A 21,519-nucleotide genomic window follows, 5' to 3' on the forward strand; every position below is an offset into this window, starting at 1 on the left:
CCTCACTCGGACATGCTGGTGCACAGTTTGGGTGGTTTTTGTTGAGTTTTAGATGTTCAGCTTATTGCTGTTTCATGAGGAAAGATCTGGAGACGTCTCTCACTCCGCCATGTTTCTAAAGTGTTTTTCCCCATTTTTGAATTGGATTGTTTGTTTTTCTGGTGTTGAGATGTATGAACTCTATAAATTTTAGATATTAACTCCTTATCAGATGTATCATTGGCAAATTTTTTCCATTCAGTAGGTTGTCTTTTTGTTTATTGATGGTTACCTTTGCTGTATAAAAACTTTTAATTTGATATACTTCCATTTGTTTATTTTTTCTATTGCTTCCCTTGCTCAAGAAGATGAATCAGGAAAAAATTACTAATAGCAATAACACAGAGTTTTGCTGCCTATGTTTTCTTCCAGAAGTTTTACGATTTGGGATCTTACATTTAAGTCTTTAATCTATTTTGAATTTATTCTTGTATACGGTGTAAGAAGGTGGTCTAGGTTTTTTTTGGTTTTTTTTGTTGTTGTTGTTTTTTGCATGTATCTGTACAGTTATCCCAAAACTATTTGTTGAAGAGACTGTCTTTACCCCATTGTATATTCTTGCCTCATTTATCATAGATTAAATGCCGATATAGGCATGGGTTTATTTCTGGGCTCTCTATTCTGTTCCCTTTATCTATGTGTCTGTTTTTATGCCAGTACCATGCTGTTTTAATGACTATAGCCTTGTAGTATATTTTGATATCAAGTAGTATGATACCTCCAACTTTGTTCTTTCTCAAGATTGCTGTGGCTATTAGGGGTCTTTTCTGGTTCCATATACATTTCAGGATTATTTGTTCTAGTTCTGTGAAAAATGCCATTGGTGTTTTGATAGGGATTGCATTGAATCTATAGATTGCTTTAGGTAATATGGGCATTTTAATGATGTTAATTCTTCCTATCCATGAACATAGTATATGCTTCTATTTATTTGTATCTTCAATTTCTTTACTCAATGATTTATAATTTTCCTTGCTTAATTTGTTTCCTAGGTATTTTATTATTTTAGATGCAATCATAAATGGGATTGTTTTCTTAATTTCTCTTTCTGATAGTTCATTATTGGTGTCTAAAAATGCAACCAACTTCTAAATATTGATTTGTATCCTGCTACTGTACTGAATTCATTGATCCGTTCTAAGAGTGTTTTGATGGACTCTTTAGGGTTAACTATATATAGTATCATGTCTTCTGCCAATAATGACAGTTTTACTTTTTCCTTTCCAATTTGGATACCTTTTATTTCTTTCTCTTCTCTGATTGCTATAGCTAGGAATTCCAGAACTATGTTGAATAAAAGTGGTGAAAGTGGACATCCTTGTCTTGTTCCTGATCTTAAGGAAAATGCTTTTAGCCTTTCCCCATTGGGTCTGATGTTAGCTGTGAGTTTGTCATATATGGCCTTTTTTATATTGAGGTATGTTCCCACTAGTCCCACTTTGCTAAAACTTTTTATCATAAATGGATGCCAGATTTTGTCAAACACTTTTTCTGCATCTATTGATATGGTCATGTGATTTTTATCTTTCAATTAATGTGGTGTATCACATTAATTGATTTGTGAATATTAAACCAACCTTGCATTCTAGGAATAAAACCAACTTGATCATGGTGTATGATCTTTTTAATGTATTGCTGAATTCAGTTTGCTAATATTTTGTTGAGGGTTTTTTTGCATCTATATTCATCAAGGATATATTGGCCTATAGCTTTCTTATTTCATAATGTCTTTGTCTGGTTTAGGAATCAGGGTAATGGTGGCCTCGTATTAAGAGTTTGGGAGCCTTCCCTCCTCTTGAATTTTTTTGGAATAGTTTTGGAGGAATAGGTATTAATTATTCTTTGAATGTTTGGTAAAATTCACCTGCGAAGCCATCCAGTCCAGGACTTTTGTTTGTTGGGAGTTTTTTAATTACTGATTCGATTTCATTAGTAGTAATCAGGCAGTTCAGGTTTTCTGTTTCTTCTTGACTCAGTCTTGGATAATTTAGGAATGTATCCTTTATAGTCTTAGCTGCTGAGCATTTTAAGTATGATTGGGTTTTGAATTTTATCAAGTGCTGTTACTGCATCTGCTGAGATAATTATTTGGGTTTTTTTCCTTTTTATCTACTAATGTGGTGAATGACTTTTCTCATTTTTATTTTTTAATTAGAGTTGACATTCTATGTTATTTTATATTAGTTTCAAGTGCAAATGACTTTTAAAGATTTCCTAATGATAAAAGCCCCTCGCATTTCTCAGATAAACCCAGCTTGGTTATTACGTATTATCTTTTATATATACTGTTCGATTCTATGTATTTTGTATTTGCAATTATGATTGAGACTGACCTGTAGTTAAGTTTCCTTTCTTGTGTTTCTCTGTCTGGTTTTAGTGTCAAAGTTACATTGGCTTCATAGAATGACTTAGACTTTTCATGAATTCTTTGAAAGACTTTGTATAATATTAGAATGATTTATACCTTGAAAGTTTGGTAGAACTTGCCTATAAAACTATCAGGGCCTAGTGTTTTGTTTTTGCATATTTTTTTTAATAAAGATTTTTCTTATGACAACCGCTTCAATTTTTTTAACATTCATAAAGCTATTTGGGCTTTCTCTATCTTGAGTGAGTTTTGAGAAATTACATTTTCCTTAAAAATCTTAAATTTGAAAAATTTATCATAGTAAGATTCGTTATAGTGTTCTCTTTTTATTCTCTGCCATCTCTATAATTATGTCCCCACGTTCATTCCTTATAATGCTTATTTGTGCCTTGTCATTTTTCTCTTAATCAACTTTGCCAGTAATTTGTTCAAAATCCCACTTTGGATTCTGTTAATTGTATTTATTTTCTATTTCATTGTTTTATGACCTAATTTTTATTATCTCCTTCCTTCTTTCTTGATTTTATCTCTTTTAATTAGCCACTTAGTTCATTTATTCCAGTCTTTCTTCACTTCTAATTTATGCATTTAAGACTGAACTCTACCTCCAAGTACTGTTTTATCTGTATCTCACCAGTTTTGATGTGAAATGTTTTTATTGTAATTCAGTTCTAAGTATTTTTAAATCTCTATTAAGATATCTTTCATTGACCCATAAGTTACTTAGAGTATTTTTGACATTCCACATTTAAGAGGATTTTCTGTATATATTTTTATATAATTCAATTTTAACTTAATTGCATTGTAGTCAGAGAATGTGGTCTGTATGACACCATTTCTTTGAGGTTTTTGAGACTTGCTTTATGGCATAGCACTTTGATCATTTTTATAAATGGCCCGTGTGTACTTAAGAAGAATGTTTATTCTTTAATTGTATTTAGAGTTCTCTATGTGATGATTGGCTTCGAGTTGTTAATTTTTTTGTTCAAATCTTCTATATCTCAACTAATGTTTTGTCTGTTTGACCTATCAGTGATTGTTGAAATATCTCGTTTTCATAGTAGAATTTTTCAATTTCTACCTACAGATCTCTCCATCTTGGCTTTACGTATTTGAAGCTGTTTTATTAGGTACATAGAAGTGCCTGCTAAGCATTTCTATCCTGAATAAAACTTTCTACCTGAAACCTACTTTATCTAATATTATTTTAGTTACTCCAGCTTTATTTTAGTTTTTGGTAGCATGTCTTCTTTCACCCTTTTATATCCAACTGCTCCGTGCTTGTATGCTTTAGTCTGTCTCTTCCAAACATTTCCAAAGCTGAGTTTTTCATTTTTTTTAATACACTCTGATGTTCACTCTCTTTTAATGGGCAAAGTCTGTCCATTAATATTTATTGTGAAGATTTCTATAATCTTGCTTGATTGTTTATATTTATTTCATATTTTAATTGATCTCCTTGTTTACTTTTTGTTTCATTTTTTCCCCGCTGGTAGTTTAAATTTTCAGCACTCTATTCCTATTTTTAGGTGGTTACCTTGCAGTTTTATCATGTGTATTTAACTTTACATATACTGAAGCGAAACAGTGTTTTAATTCCACTCCCAAAGAATACAGACGTTGAAACGCTAAATTTGGTCACACTCCTGACTTATATATTATTCTGTCCCAGTTCTTTCCTGTTTTAAATCTACAAATTTCAAATTACTATTAAAATATATGACCATTTTTATTTAGATTTACATAAATGTTTATGACTTCATTTGTTCACCATTCCTTCTCACATCTCAGACCATCCTTTGGGGAACATTTTCCTTTTTCCAAAAGTACATCCTCACAAGTTCCTTTAGTGCTAGTCTCTTGTTGATAAACACTCTCAGGTGGTGTTTATCTGTAAATATTTTATTTCGGCCTCAAAATTGAACATTGCATTTGGCGAGAGTGCAATTTCAGGTTGATGGTAACCATTCTGTTGTCTTTTGGCATCTGTTGTTTGATACTGAGAAGTCTAATGTCATTACAATTGTTCTCGCTTTATAGGTGATCTCTCCTTTCTCTCTGTATGTTTTAGAGCTTTGTCTTTAATGTTCTGTTGTTTCACTACCTTCCAGCATGGATTTCTTTTTATATATCCTGTTTGGAATACATTATACTTCTTAGATCGTGTAATCCTGTTTTCATCAGTTCAAGAAAATTTGCAACCATTATTTCTTCAAATATTATCTCTTCTCCAGTCTCTCTCTTCTTTCCTTCTGAACTCCAGGTAGATATATGTTAGACATTACCTCCGAATCTCTTAATATCTTTTTCTGTTTTCTCTATTTCACATTTCATGTTCTTCTTATTTTGTTATTTCTCTGACATACCGTGTAGATAATTTATTTGGTTATATATTCCAGTTGACTGAAACTCTCTTCAGCATATGTGAACTCCTGTTCAACTCATTTATTCATTATCTTGTATCAACAGTTAAATTTTTCTTTTCTAGAAGTACTAGACATTTGTTCTTATTTTTATTTTAAGGTCTATCGGTTCATACCTGATAATCTCTTGTTGAATGCTCATCCTTGCAATTGGATCCTTTATTTTCTAATATATATAGCTATTTTATATTCTATATCTGATCATTCCAATATCTATCCTCCTTAAGGATATAAATCTGTTGCTCCTATTTCTGATAACTCGCATAGTAGTTTGCTTTATTGTATGTTTGGTGATCTTTGATTTTGAATTCATTGCTTGCTCTAATCAGTGGAAGTCCTGTGGGCCTAAACTGGTTATGCTTTCCTCCAGAGATTGTTTGTTTATTGTTCTACCAATTGCCATGGAATGCCACTGATCTGAGTCTTGGCTCCCTACGGAATCCTATGCTCAGCATCTCTAACTTTCCGTTAGCCCAACACTCAGAATCCAGCAAGCAGGCATTGCTACTACGGCATTTACCTTTACTGCTATTTCATTTCACCCTTAGTTTGCCACCACTCTGGATCCAGCTCACGGGGTTATTTTGTATGAAGGGGAGGAAGTAGGAAGTATTCTTTGGGATTTGCACTCCTTTTGTGAGACCAATAACACTTCAAGAGATGTGTCCTACAGAAAAAGTTGAGAACCATATAATTTCACTCATGTGGATATAAAACTGAAAGCAACAAACAAACAAGACAAACAGAGACTCATGGACACAGACAACAGTTTAGTGGTTACTAGAGGGAAAGCGGGGAGAGGAGGAGTAGAAAAGGGTAAAAGAGATCAAATACATTGTGACAGAAAGAGATTTGACTTTGAGTGGTGAACACAATGCAATATACAGATGATGTGTTATTGAATTATACTCTTAAAACCTATATAATTTTATTAACCAATGTCGCCCCCCCATAAATTATAAATTTAGTTTTTTTTTTAAAAGAGGTATGTTCTAGGCAAGATATAGTTGTGAGATATTCGTTTTTTTTAAGTTACAATCTCAATGTAATTATTGAGATTTTTAAATTTTTATTTTATTAGTTTCAAGTATACAGTACATTGGTTAGAAATTTATATAGTTTATAAAACAACCCCTCTAATTGCTCTTTCTCTCCTCTGGCTCTCTACCTAACCATTACATTAATGCTAACTGCATTCCCTATGCTATGCTCCCCATCCCTATGACATGTATCAGCTACTAATTTGTACCTCTTTAACCTTCACCCCCATTCTCCCAACTCCCCAAACTCCCCTCCCCTCTGTCCATCTCCAAATTCTCCACTATATTTGTGAGTCTGTTATTGATTATTATTATTTTTTTATTCCTTAGATTTCGCAATAAGTGAAATCATATAGTGTTTGTCTTTCTCTGTCTGACTTAAATATCTTCTAGGTCCATCAAAGTAATATCATTGTATATATGAACCATAGCTTCTTTATCCAGTCGTCTGTTGATGGGCACTTAGGTTGCTTACATATCTTGGCTATTGTAAATTATGCTGCCATGAGCATAGGGGTGCATAGATCTTTACGAATTATTGTTTCAGTTTTCTTTGGATAAATTCCCAGAAGTGCAATTGCTAGGCCAAAAGATATATCCATTTTTAAGTTTTTGAGAAACCTTCAGACCATTTTCCATAGTGGCTGTACCAATTTGCAATCCCACCAACAGTATATAAGAGTTTCCTTTTCTCCACATTCTCACCAACACCTGTTGTTCTTTGATTTATTGATGATAGCCATTCTGACAGGTGTGAGGTGATATCTCATTGTGGTTTTAATTTGCATTTCTCTGATAATTAATGACCTTGAGCGTCTTTTCATATGTCTATTGGCCATCTATATTTCTGTGAGAAATTCTTCGAGTGACCAGTCAGCCATATTAGAAGCAAAAGTCTACAAACTAGGTTTTTATTATGTTAATTTTTAAACATGAGTAGCGAGAACAATGCAGTGAGTTCAAGTAGAGAAGACTGCAGACAGTAAATAGTGCAGTGATCGGCTGTGTACCCATAATCCAACTAGAATTATTGTTAATTCATAGCTACACTGGTTTAATCTGTACTTACCTGACTGCCCACCCCCCTGGATTATTTTGAAACAAATTCCAGGTGTCTTATTTTATTTCTACACATTTTAAAAATGTGCCTTTAAAAGATACTTGTGAGCCTTTTGTAACATCAGGTCAATACGTAAAGATGTACACAATTTATAAATAAGGAGGCAAAATTTTATATAACGTTCTATTTAAACATTGGTTCTCAGTCACTTTTTCCAGTTAAAGTTTTACAAGGTAATGAAATGCCTACCAAATTATTATAAAAAGATTGCAGTATGTCAGATATAAGTTAGTGTTACACAGGTATTATATCACAATTCTTTGAAAATCAACAACCTTTGTATCATATTTGGTAGATAAGTGATAATAGTAACAGGAAATACTTAAATGGTACTTACTATGTGCCAAAAACCTTTTCTGAACCCTTTACATGTATTAAACGCATTTAATCCTCATAACGATCCTATGAGATTGGTACTATTTTTATCTCTATTTTACAGAGGACATAGAGGGTTTCAGTAACTTACCCAAGATCTTAAAGCTAGTAAGTGGTGAAGCTGGGATTTGAAGCCAGACAGCCTGGATCTAGAAGCTGTACTTTTAAACATTATATGCACAGCCTCAGAAAAATAGGCAGATTTCCATAGCCATCTTTCAAAAATATGCCTTCCATAAGTAGGTGTATCTGTTTTGGTGAGTTTACTACTTGAGCCAAACTTATACCTGTTTCTGAAATATTTGCCTTCAATATTTAGCTTAATTTTTAAAAACAACTTACATAGCTACCTTTAGATTTTATTATTATAGAAGTATATATCATTTTGTGTTTATAATTTTGTGTAATTTCTTAGGTACACTTCATGTCGGTGATGAAATTCGAGAAATCAATGGCATCAGTGTGGCTAACCAAACAGTGGAGCAGCTGCAAAAAATGCTTGTGAGTAAATGAGAGTTTCTTTTTCTTTGTCTAAATTTGACTTTCAGTTTGTTAGCTTTTTTTATTGCACATATGAGGGGTGTTCTTTTGTAACCATAGTATCTCCAGTACCATCATTTGTGTGGACTTGAACTTATACAACATTCATAAAAACTGACAACTAGGAAAATGTTTACATACAGCTGAGTTTGGAAACATTTTGCCCACCTTTAGCAGTATTGGGCTTTAACACTCTCCTCTCATCCTTTATCTGCTGTTTCTTATTGAGCAGATGTTTATAGAAAACCTCTCCAGTTGTGCATACCTGTGAACTAGTTTCTCACTGCCTTAACTCTGCTGACATCAACAATGTCAGAAACTTCTTCTGTTTAGCTCACTCCTAGCAGATGTATTGGATTTCTCTACAGCAGAGAGAGAAGGAAAGTCATAGTAGACCAAGCCGTTTCTGTCCATACATATCCCAAAGCTGTGTTCTAATTAGACTTTGGATTAAAACAAAAAAAAAGCAGAATGACAGGCCCTGGCAAGCAGAGGGAAATGTTTTGGACCTCTGGTCCCGAACCTTTCTTCCTACTACAACCTGTAGCAGCTTCCCATGTTATGAATATCTGTGAAGTGTGAAATAAGTACACAGACTCACTATAGTAAAAAAACAAAGTCAAAATGATGACATAAAAAGCAAATTTTATGGAGTATACCATCACAATGTAGCCTGCTAAATATAATTTTTATGTAATTACTTGTTCATGGTCCAGATCAATTTGTATTCACTTTCGAAGAACATGTTGCTTAGAGTTTTTTGTATTCATATCTCTAAAAAGGTATGTTAAACCAGAGGTCCCAACTCCTGGGCTGCAGACCGGTACCGGTCCATGGCCTGTTAGGAGATGGGCCGCGCAGCAGGAGGTGAGTAGCGGGCAGGCAAGCAAAGCTTCATCTGTATTTGCAGTCACTCCCCAGCACTAGCATCACCGCCTCAGCTCCACCCGAGATCATCAGGCATTAGATTCTCACAGGAGCACCGGTCCCTGGTGCCAAAAAGGTTGGGAACCTCTGTTTAAACCACTGCACTAGGCAATCAGCCTTGACTTTGTAGGGCTTCTCCCAGGAACAACTTGACTGTTACTGCGAGCAGTCCTTGACTTATAACTCGGTTTCATTTTAGGTCCAGATGCTGTCAATTGGCTTCCATTAATTGCCCTCATATGTTTTGAGTGGTTTCTCATGTGTTTTTATGTGCAACATTTGTTTGTTAAGAGAGCTCTCTTTTCTTCCTTCAGCGAGAAATGCGGGGGAGTATCACCTTCAAGATCGTGCCAAGTTACCGCACTCAATCATCATCCTGTGAGGTAATAGCTCTAACGAAACACCCCATCTCCTCTGGGTTCTTAAACTAACTGTCTGCTGATGGCTGAATGTTTTGGCTTTCTGAGAAATTGTTTCTGCCTGTGCTGTTGATCACTGCACACCAATTTTACAACAAAGATAACGGAACAGAGTAGGTCCCATCCACCTACTCAGCCCTACTTTCATGGGGCTCTCCTTTCTCCAGGCTGGAATCACAGCAAAATATAGAGAAGCTACAAGTAATGACATAAGACTTAATAAAAAAAAAATAGTAGAGTCTCTGAGGAAAAAATTAAAGATAATAATTACAATAACATTTCCAGGAAGTACATTCACTTTCCCTTGTTAAGAAATTTCATAGATAGTTCTTCTTTCCAAGAATCTGAGAAGCGATCTATTTCTATCAAGATAGAGTCGTTCACACAATTGTAACAGGTCTCTATTTTGATGTTAAGTCTGTAAGGAATTGATAACTGACATTAGGGAAATATAGGTTTTTGCAACCTTTTGCAAAATTGTTTAATTCAAAATGTTATGTGGTTCATAAACAATTAGTTTTCTAGAGTAATACAACCCCAAAGTTTCTTTCTTACAATAAGCTTATCCTATAAAAACTGTAGCTTTTCCAACTTATACTATTTAGTTTTATGTTGGTTATTAAATGATATTCAAAAATTCATTCCTTTTACATTTTGAAATACAAACTGGTATAAATGGTATCCTCCTTCCTTGTTGCATATTCAGCTGTAGCATTATTTTTTGAAGCCTGTTCTTTCATGTACATGAAATACATCAATGCGAAGTACACATTTCCTACAGGTAGTTTTTAAAACTGACAGGTAACTTATTGGAACTCATCTAGAAAATTGAAATTGTACTTAGGAGAAGTTGAGGGAGAAATTATAATGCTTCTTCTAGTCTAAAGTAATGCTGTAAGTTTCACAAGAAAAATTGGAGGCTTCATGTTTTTTTCTAAACCTGTTGAAGATATGTATAAGAATTAGTAGTTTTGTCAAGTATATTTATTTTTAGTGAGCCATGTCAATTGGGGTTTCTGTTTATATTAGGTCTTGAGCTCCTCTTGCTGGATTTTTATGGAACTTCAAGTAATACTATATTTCAAAAGAAAATGTACAACTGTTTCTGCTCCAGGATCGTAGTTTTGAAATTTGTTACCTAGAACGTAAACCTTTCTAGGAAAGAAAGAGTATCACACACACATTTTATGCAAAGCATTTTAATATTCTAAAATCATAGATGGTCCTCATATCATTTCTTATCATTGAAGAAAGTTAGTAAACATGATTGATTTTTTTTTCTTTTTGGCTAACTAACAAGAAGATATTGTTAGTTATTAATAGAACTTAAGGTTCTCTTGTGTTTTTAAGTAGTTGAACTAGTTTGGGGTGGGACTAGTATTACACAAGTAAATTCTATGCTCGAGTAAAAAGAGCCCCTCTCTTACCTTCTTTACCTCTGAATAGAAGGGAAAATGATACTCCCCACCCAGCCCCACCCGACCTGTTTGACCCTCCTGTGCTCTGGCAGAATTCAAGCCTGTGGTTGGATTTTTCCCAGCTAAGGCAATACTTCCCAAAGGAAGTCTCTCTGACCACGTGTATCAGCATCCCCTTGGTCCTTGGTAAAAGAGGGAACCCCTGCATCTAACCTTGACCCTACTGACTGGAGTCTTTGGTTGTGGCACATAGACATCAATCCGCTCACTAACGTTTGATAATGCTCATCTGTGGAATCCCCTTTTTTAAAGGGCTAATGAGTTTCAGAAGTTTTCTTTAAATCTTGTAGAAAAAAAACATGTCTTTTGAGCAGACATGCACATTTCAAGTTTCAAAGAATTTAAAATTTAAAGCACTTACTTTCTTCCTCTCCTTGGTCTTATCATTAAAGTTGATTTGGACAATAAGGGAATGGAGCCTGGAAAGGACTGCATATGTCAAGTAGTGTAGAGAATGCAATTGAGGAGCATGGATCTAGGGCTGTGGCTCTTGGGATCTTTGCTGGAAGTGTAATATTTTTAGAGGTTCAAGATTATATTTTAATCAATTTGCTAAAATGATCTAAATAATAATGGTTTCTTCTCTGGTATATTAGCTATCTTTTACCTTTATTAGTAATATTTGTCCTAGAAAGATTCCAAAGTGATTACAACATGAGAAGTTTTTTAGATTCATTTCACTTCAAATTGGGTTATTCAGTAATTTTGACAATGAGATAGCTAAAAATTACTAAATACTTTTCAAACCCAATTTTTAATAAAAATTAGGCAGTTGGGATCTTCAGTACAGTAATTTTATAGTAATATTTGCCCTTGTATAGTACTTGTTAGTTAGGATTTTAATATCAAGTCACTCTTCTGGGTCTCATTTAAAGAAAGCAAAGATTAGAGAATATTGGAGACAGGAAAGAAATGATTAATGAATGACACAGTCATCACTTACAATATGTGAATCTTTAAACTGCAAAGTATTTTTTCTAAATTGCAAGTGAGTCAGTATGGCACCTTTGCAGCTAAAACCTCAAAGGAAATGGTTGTCAGACTGTGGTTGTAACTGTTGATGTGAATATCTCTGTTTCTGTGCTGGTGTTCTGTGTTAATGAACCTTGTGTCTTATTTCAGAGAGATTCCCCCTCCACTTCCAGACAGTCCCCAGCTAATGGTCATAGCAGCACTAACAATTCTGTTTCGGTAAGAACAATAGCTTCACACGGCAAAGTGTGACAATTTTGTTGGTGCCACCTGCCATGAGTGTTCTAGTTACATGTCTTCAGTGGAAATATTGTCTTCTGCCAATATACTACAGCTACAATGCAATTTACTCCTGGAAAATCTTTTTCAACATTTTCTTCTCAATAAAATCCCTTCTGTTAGTTAAATCTGAAGAAATGTATTTCAAAACTGCTTTGGTCATTCTCAAAATATTCCTGCGTCACCCCAGTAGTATTTATGACTTTGCTCAAACTTATGCAAAGGATGTAAATGGAAATTTGTTGAAATTTCTAAATCATTTTTTTTTTATTTGAGAAAGATAAAGAAATATACAGATTTTGCAGAGTAGGCATTTGGTCTTCTCGGGCTTTGTAGTTGTCTGTTCTAAGTGATATCAGCAACACGTTTTAGTTTCCGCTATCTAAGTTTACGAATTGGTGTGCCCTCTGTTATTGTGGTACGTGCACATATTTTTGTGAATTATAAGCCTTGCCTGGATATGAAAAGCAAAAGGAACTGGCTTCAAACTGCACTTAAGCCATGCTGTTATCACATCTTTAACACAAAGTACTTTATATTTTGATTTGAACTTGCAATTTTACCTTTTTTCAGAACTATCCATTTTGAAATATTTTTAAAAACCTGTTTTTAACTTATTTAAACAAATGGAAGCACTAATAGGTGCAAATATGCAATATTTGGGGGTAACAAAATCTAAGTTGCTGATATTGCTGTTAAAATTATTGAGAGTTCTAATAATGCAGCAGTATCATGTTTTTTCCTATTAATTTGCCTTTTAAAAATGTATCAACTTTTTTTATCAGGTAAAATTTTAAATAATTTAGAGATCATCTCAAATGGAATAATATCAGTAAATGAAATTATGGAAGAAAATTTCCTATGACTTTTATTTTCAACTTCAAAATAGGCTACCGAAGGAACTAATTTATAACAGTTAACATTTAATACTTTTAAGATGGTGAAAATCTATGTAGCCATTGAATTTTTCAAAATCTAAATGGTTGCAGTGGCTAAGTTGAAAAGGGCAACAACTCTTTTTAGTTCGGGTTTTTTGTTTTTTTTTTAATAGGCTGTTTCACTCGCAGTGGCTTTTGTGTTGAAGATGCTGAGTTATTTCTTAAGAACACATTTTCTCTCTGCTTAAACTTACCTGCTTTCTTCAGCTTGCTGCTAAATGGCCTGGGTTTGATTTTTTTTTTTAATTGATAACAATTTATCAGAGAAGGAATAATGTATATTATCTCTTTACAATTTAAATCTAGCTCACTTTTTTAACCATATTGTAACAGAACACACAAATTACCTTGTACTTTTGAAAAGTAAATGAAAATTTTTCTCCTGGGTTGGCTTTATTCTACAGGACTTGCCATCAACTACCCAACCAAAAGGACGACAGGTGAATAGATATTCTCTATAGAAACTTCTCTAACTGAGCTGCTAATAGCCAGTCCTTTATTAACCCTTTCCATCCCATAATGTTTGCATTTTGGACCATAACATTTGAGCATTGAGAGCTTGTACCATTTCATTTTAACACATTAAACATGACTAATTCTCTATAAAGATTTTTCCCTCACATCTTGGTAGCTGTGATGGTTATTGTAATTTCAACCTGATAATTTTGTGTCGATGGTTAAGAATTCAGCCTTTTAGGGCTCTTATGGGCCTTCCTCTGGGGAGGAAAAAATTTTAAAGGTGACAGAATTCTTATAATTCTATGAACAACTAAACTGAACATGCTGATGAACATTTTTAAGCAATAATTTTCTGAAATTTGAAGGCCTTTTCTTAATTTGTATTTGCATGTGTATTTCTAAAAGCCATTTATAATGAAAAATAAGAACATAAATATCCTCGTTTTATACCCTCGTATGCCTCTGTTAGTTCAAACATGGAAAGCTAAGTGCTGGCTAATACTGGCAAGTAACTTACAATTTGCCAGTTCCTCCAAAGTATGGATTTTAGGTACAAATGCAGAGACTTGTAATAGGCTGGATTTCTGAAAAGAAATTTAAACAGAATAATTACACAATAGTTACAAAGCCTTCAGGTTGGTTTTACAGTGACTTAAACATTAATATTCAAATTTAATTTCAAGAGATAGATTTTTATGGCATTTTTTTCTTGAAATGTGATATTAAATAATCAGATTTAGAGTTAAGATTTGCATAACTTAGCACGTGATAGAATTCACCCACAGTTTAGTCTTAAGACTGCATAAGTGATAGTGTTAGATATGTAGCACCTTATTTTAAGACATTTAGAAATCTAGTAATTCATAAAATGCTGCCATAGGATAACCCTTTGTGTGCTAGTCTGTTTCCTTTGATAAGATTTACTAATTACATTTGCATCTCATAAAACTCAGCGCCTTGAACTATGCATATCTTGAAGCTCTGTGCTAATTTCAAGTGTTACGTTGGCAAAGCTAGGATTCAAATTATTTTTTTTCTCTAAAAAGTGTAAAATACAAATATAAAGCCTAAATCCTTTCTTAAAAATAAAACTATTTTTAAATGCTTTTAAAAATAAAACTTTTTAAATGCTTTTGAACATTGTTTGAATTACATTTAAGTTTGTCAGCAGCGTATAGACACACTGTCAGTTGTCATGTAGGCATTTTACAGCAAGATGCTAATACAGTGTTCTTACTAATTTTGTACCATGTGCTGTCTTGAGGTTAAAACCTACCCTGAATACTTGTATATATTTAAAGGCTGCCACATGATCATGACAACTTATCTATAATATCAACTAAATATATGCAGATTTTAAAATGGTAAGCATACATCCCCGTAATTATAGGCCCATTATAGTAAAAGCGGAAATTAAGTCTTTATTTTTAGTAAACAAGTATTTTAAGCATTCCCTTCAAATAAAAACAGCAAAGATTTAAACCTGTACACATCAAATGTAGTACATTATTTCTAGTGGTAGTGGTTTTTTGTGTCGTATTTCCATGCATAATTTTTGCTTTCACCATCTAATGTCCTATTTGTATTGTAAGTGTTGGTGTGTGGTTATTAGCTTAGAGCTAACTGTTTTCTTTCACATCACCATGGCATACTTTCTTACAAACTCCTGTTTTGTAGATCTATGTAAGAGCACAATTTGAATATGATCCAGCCAAGGATGACCTCATCCCCTGCAAGGAAGCTGGCATTCGATTCAGAGTTGGTGACATTATCCAGATTATTAGTAAGGATGATCACAATTGGTGGCAGGGTAAACTGGAAAACTCCAAAAATGGAACTGCAGGTCTCATTCCTTCTCCTGAACTTCAGGAATGGTATGTTTTGTTGTTTTGTTTTGTTTTGTTTTGTTTTGTTTTATAATAAAAAAGAAATCTTGCCCATCTATTTTTCAACTTTATATTATTGTTTTATAGCATAAAACCTGTTTGGTATATTCCTTGCTCTACCAGTCTAACAGAATTCAAATTAGTTGTCGAAGAATTCTAAATCCTCAGCATCTAGTGAGCTCCTACTTATACATTCAGATCTTTGTTTCATGTATCAGGAGAGAAAGGTCGAGAAAGAAGTTGAGTGACGAGCCTCCAGTCTCTGTGACCTTTTGTGGTCCCTTAGCAGAACCCTCAACTCCTATATGCTGTTTCGATCCTTTTAGAATTGGATTTTTTTTAAATGTACTATCTCCTTGCCCCTCCTCAAGCTCTCATCACCTGCATTCCACTCTACCACCAGTGAAAAACTCAAGTACCATGATTCAGTGTCACTCAGGGTATTTCAACATAAAATGTGTTTCACTGTTAGTAGAAAAAGGTAGTCAGAAGCTCTGTTCTTTATGTTGCCAGGTCTTTAAAAATTCAAGTCTGTTAGAAAGCTCGAGCTTTGTTTTTGTTTTTTTTAACACCTACAGCACTTGGTATTCCTAGGTGGTCTCCCATCCAAGTACTAACCAGGCCTGATCCTGCTTAGCTTCCGAGATCAGACAAGATCAAGCATGTTCAGGGTGGCATAGCCATATACTAAAAGTTTGAGCTTTGAAAGCGGGTTAAAGTCAGACAGTTTTTAGACACTAGTTGTAACTGAGAGGAGTCACAGATTACTATATATCTTGGTAAAATCTATTTCTACTATTGTTACAATTTGCTTAGTTGAACTGTTTTTTGAAAAATGTTGATCATTTTACCTTTGTTCATCCTTTAGCAATATATCAGAAATCTAGTGCAAAAGAAATAATTTTATGTCTGAGTTTTGTTTCATGTGACAAAAAATAACCATTAGGCATTGTGCCAGTGCCTCCTAAAATACTTGAACCTAGCTAAAAGGGCATTAAGCCCATAAACATTTGTAACTTCTTTCATTCATTTTTCTTACTCATTAAAAGGATTTCTCAATTTATTGCTTTTGCTTGATTGGCTCTTTCAGCTATCCCACATTTCCCCAAAAATATTCTAAAATTTAGAACATTGGAACTGATAAGAACTTCAGATGCCATCGTTTTACATGAGGAATTGTAGGCCCAGATAGGAAATAGAAGCCTTCCACCTGGCATTGTCTTTCAGTCTGATCTTCAAGAAACAGTTTAAACATTAGCTGGAGGAATCATTTTGACGATGATGATGTTATTATGTTATTACTGATATTTACGCTTTATAAAATGTGTTCTTGAATGTTGCCATATATGATGGATGAGCTTTTACTGAAAATAATTATGTAGATTCCAGACCTCTTCTTCCTAGTCAGATCAAGTGTATAAATCATATTTCACCAATGCCTAGAACTCCCGAGTCCTCTGGAGTAATCTTGAGAAATGGCAGTGGAAAAACCAAATTTGCTTCCTGTTTCCTGTAATGGTAGACTAGGTTATTTGAATCAATCCTCCTGATGAATAAAATGAAAAATGCTGCAGAAAATATGTTTTTGAAAGTTACCTTAAGAACACTGAGTAGCTGAAAAGGTATTGGAGAACTCAGTGACCATTTTTTATATGGAAGCCATTAATCAGAGCAATAAAAATTACAGCACCAAATTGGCCCATTTAACCAGGAGGACATTTCTAGTACTAAAAACTTCTCTGCCAAAGGATTAAGGTTAAGACCCAAGGCCAGTACAAGTACAGGAGGGAGTCTGTTAGGAGACCCTTCCCACATTGTTAAGATTGCAAAAGGCTATAACCACAGGTTAAGAGCAAGCAGATGAGCATGCCCTTCTTGTCCTTCAAGACCAGGGGACTAGAGAAGGCTGCCTTGTGACTGAACAAAGCAAAAGACAAGAGTAAAAGGAGAACAGAGTTCCGCTGAAAAAAAATTGCAGCCACTGGTCCACCTTGAATGGCTATGCACCCAGGTACACATAGCCTAGGACAACCAGGGAAACTCCAGCCATGCACTTGATTTGAGGTCACCCTTTTACTAGTAATTCCAAATATCTGTTAGAAACAAAAAGAAAATCTCTGAAGAAGAACGCTTTTATCTTAGGCCTCATCTTAGAGCTCTTCCTAATTCCCCACATAAACTTTTTCAAGGGCAAGGACCAGCCAGTCAGTCAAAATAACCAAGCACATGAGGAAACAAGTGAGACCTGACAGAGAGAAGCCCAACTGAAATGACAGCAGAAACAAACCCACATGCTCTTCATATATTAGAATTATGAGACGAGGTTTTTAAACAACTGTGCTTATTAGCAGGTTTTTAAAAATTGATAATAAGACTTGAAGAACATTCGGAGAACAGGGAAATTATTAATGGCATAGCAGATTTGAAAAAGAACCAAAAGGCACTTCCAAGAAAAGATGCAGCAATAAAAACTCAGTGGCCACAGACCTATTAAAATGGCTACATTTTTTTTAAATTTCATCAACTGGTAAATGGATAAACAAATGATGTCATATCCATAAAATGGGATGCTATTAAGCAGTTAAAAGGAATGAACTATTGATACACACAACAATAAGGATGAAATTCAAAGTTGTCATGCTGAGTTTCCAGGCAAAGAAGAGAATGTACTATATGATTCCATTTATATGAAATTCCAGAAAATGCAAAACTAATCTATAGTGACAGTGGTTGCCTAGAGGCCCAAGGAGGGAGGGAGAGATTATAGAGGGGCATAAGGAAATTCCTAGGGTGATATATCTCATCGTGGGATATATCAAAACTGATGAAATTGTACACTTTAATATATTCAGTTTGTTGCAAAAAAAAACTGAACTCAATAAAGTTGCAAAAACTGTAGCAAGAGAAAGGGATTCTAACTGGGATGGTGAGGAAGAGGCCCACTGGACAGTATGTGCCTTGAGACCTGAGTAGGACTTTGTGGGTACAGGAAGGCATTTCTGGCTGAGGGGAAGGAGCAGAATCCCTGTGGGAAAACTGAACTGGTCTCTAGAATGTTGGTGGACATGCAATACTAATGAGAAAAATTTGACATAATACTATCAGCTGGACCCAGAAGCTTTGTTCAAATATGTTGCTACCAACTGACATTTTTCACATCCTGTAGATGAGAAATCAATTTGGGGGGACTCAAATGCTACCATATTTATCCTTGTTAAATTTCATCTTGCTTGAGAAGACTCATCATTCTAGTCCTTTGATATGTTTGAGTTGCCAAATCAAGGAAGGGTCCCTTGCCTCAGCAATAAAATGTTAAACCTGTCTAAAATTTCCATCCAGGTTGACCTAAATCCTAACACTATTTCCCTCCACTTGCTGAGCTCAAAGAAATGATATTCAATTCCTGAGTGGCTGGTAAAAATCTGTTTTATTTTTTTAACATTATACCACATATGGCCACTCCACAGATTTTTACTGGAAACTTTTTGATTTTATTTTTTTAAGCTTAAAAACATTTATTATTAGATATTCTGTAGATTATCACATAAGTTTCACAAGATCAGGATTTTGTCTCTTTTAACTTGTCAAAAATTTCTCAGTTCTGTTTATGTTTCCAAAGACCCTGTGCCTCACAGAAGCTGTAGTTATGACTAACAGCACATATTGGTTTGTACTAGAATCCCCAAAGCAAAAGGTGCATCAGCCTCCTCTGTGTGCCACTTACATAATATATGGAGAGTGACCTTGATTCTGTTGCTGAGAATTCAGTGTTTCCCAAAAAATGTCATTATCCTAACCAAAAATAGATAGATAGATAGATAGATAGATAGATAGACAGACAGACAGACAGACAGATAGATAAAGCCTTGAATGAACAAGAGAGAATAAGAGCTGTGGAAGACAGTCTCTTCAAGAAAACAGAAGAGAATACTTTCCAACTAATTTCATGATGCCTACATTCCCTAATTACAAAATTAAATAAAGGCAATTCAAGAAAACTGCAATGACTTATAATACTGTATACTTCAAACTAATGAAATAAAATTTTTTTAAAAAAAGAAAACTACAGACCAGTATCTCTCATGAACATAGATGTAAAAATTCTCATCAAAATATTAGCAAATTGAATCCAGCAACATATAAAAAAAAAAAGATAATACATTTTGACCCAATAGAGTTTATACTGGGACTACATGGCTGGTTCAACATTTGAAAAACACTCAACCCAATCCACCATATTAACAGACTAAGGAAGAAAATCCACCTGGTCATATCAATAGATGCAGAAAAAGCATTTGATAAAATTCAACATTCACTCATGGTTAAAACTCTCACAAACTGAATTGAAGGGAACCTCTTTAATTTGATTGAGAGCATCCACAGCAAACCTACAGCAAACATTATTGGAAAGGAAAAAAATATTGCAGGTGTTATGATTCTGTGTGTAGAAATTCAAAGGAATCTATACATAAACAATTTATGAGAGTTTAACATGATGGCTGATATAAAATCAATATACAAAAATAAATTATATTCCTATTTACCAGCAACAAACAAAACAAAAATTTTAACATACCATACATAACACCACCTGCAAAACCATAATACTGTAAAGTCGTCTTGCAAAAAATATAAAACTTAAAATTGATTGAGGCTCTAGATCTAATTACCTATTTGCAGGAAATACAAAAGATAGAGGGACTTACTGAAGACACCACAGGGATGAAATCAGAAAAATCCAGACTCGGAAACTACAGGACAAACAACCAGTTTCTGCAACAAATAAATTGCAAGAAAAGAAGAGAGGGAGGGAGTAGGAACCTATAGATTTAAAGGAAATTTAAGAATATTTATGGAAAAAATGATACAAACTTAGATTTGTTTCAAAATCATCCGTGGTGGGTAGGTTGTGAATAAAACAAAATAAGCCATGAGTTAATAAATGTTGAAACTGAGTTTTAGGTATTTGAGTTTCATTACAGCTATTCTCTACTCCTGTATATGTTTGAATTTTCGGTATTACAAAAAAATTTTAAATACCATTTATATACCTTTTGTTTATAATGAACAACTTAGCAACAAATCTAACAAAGATGTTCAAGACACAGGATAAATTATAAAATTTTGAGACATTAAAGAAGACCTAAATAAATGGAGAGAAATTCTATATTCATAGACTAGAAGACTCAATATTGTAAAGATGTCTGTTCCTCCAGGATTCATAGATTCAGTGCAATCCCAATCATTTTGAAATTGACAAGCTAATTTTAAAGTTTTCATGGAAATGCACACAAGATGCTCTTTTTAAAGGAATAAGAAGGGAAGCCTTACTCCGCCTGATACCAAGAGTTATTATAAGCTGTAGTAATTAACATAATAAGGTATTGAAACAGAGATGCTCAAATAGACCAAGTGAAGAGAACACCAAAACACTCTCATACATAGTCACTAGTAAGGAAAGGATAGACTTTTCCATAAGTCATGCTGGGACAATCGGGTATTCATTAGGGAAAAAAGAAATAAAATTGACCCCTAACTTCACACCATATATAAAAATCAGTTCCAGTGTATAAAAACCCAAAATGTGGAAGACAAAACTATAAACCTTTGAGAAGGTAATATTGGAGTATATCTTCAGGGACAAAGAAGGATTTCTTTTTTTTTTAAATTTTATTATTAATTTCAAGTATACATTACATTGGTTCGACATTTAAATAGTTTGTAAATCTCCCTAATTGCTCTTTCTCTCCTGTGCCTCTACACCTAGCCATTATATTAATGTAATGTAATTTAATGTAACACCTATGCCATGCTCCCCAACCCTGGGACCATCTAACACCTACTAATTTGTATTTCTTAAACCCTTCACCCCTTCCTCCCAGCCCCCTAACCTCTCTCCCCTCTGGCCATCACCAGCTTGTTCTCTATAGTTGTGAGTCTGTTTTTGATTAGTTTGTTCTTTTTGCTCCTTAGATTCCGCATATAATGAAATCATATGGTATTTATCTTTCTCTGTCTGACTTATTTCACTCAGCATAATAACCTCTAGGTCCATCTATGTCGTTGCAAATAGTAGGATTTCATTTTTTTAATGGATGAAAATATTCCATTGTATATATGAACCATAACTTCTTAGTCTAATTGTCTGTTGATGGTTATTTAGGTTGCTTCCATATCTTCGCTATTGTAAATAGTGCTGCCATGAACATAGGGGTGCATAGACCTTTCAGATTATTGTTTTGGTTTTCTTTGGATA

At 34.0% G+C, this 21,519-nt stretch overlaps 1 protein-coding gene and 1 pseudogene across 5 annotated transcripts in view; one reads left to right on the plus strand and one right to left on the minus strand.

The window, feature by feature from the left end:
* Positions 1-21,519, plus strand: part of CASK (calcium/calmodulin dependent serine protein kinase) — a 385,645-nt gene that overhangs the window by 333,770 nt on the left and 30,356 nt on the right. For 2 of the 5 annotated variants that reach the window (XM_015594375.2, XM_006918247.3), the window contains exons 16-20: positions 7,781-7,866; positions 9,147-9,215; positions 11,852-11,920; positions 13,323-13,358; positions 15,055-15,251. In XM_015594375.2, the coding sequence (XP_015449861.1) occupies positions 7,781-7,866; positions 9,147-9,215; positions 11,852-11,920; positions 13,323-13,358; positions 15,055-15,251 (457 nt within the window). The remainder of the gene's footprint in view (positions 1-7,780; positions 7,867-9,146; positions 9,216-11,851; positions 11,921-13,322; positions 13,359-15,054; positions 15,252-21,519) is intronic. The other 3 variants (XM_006918246.3, XM_015594377.2, XM_015594376.2) reach the window with 2 other exon arrangements.
* On the minus strand, positions 15,833-15,951 carry LOC112484932 (annotated as a pseudogene).

The sequence above is a fragment of the Pteropus alecto genome, unplaced genomic scaffold (genome assembly GCF_000325575.1).
Source record: "Pteropus alecto unplaced genomic scaffold, ASM32557v1 scaffold28, whole genome shotgun sequence".
Lineage (NCBI taxonomy): Eukaryota > Metazoa > Chordata > Mammalia > Chiroptera > Pteropodidae > Pteropus > Pteropus alecto.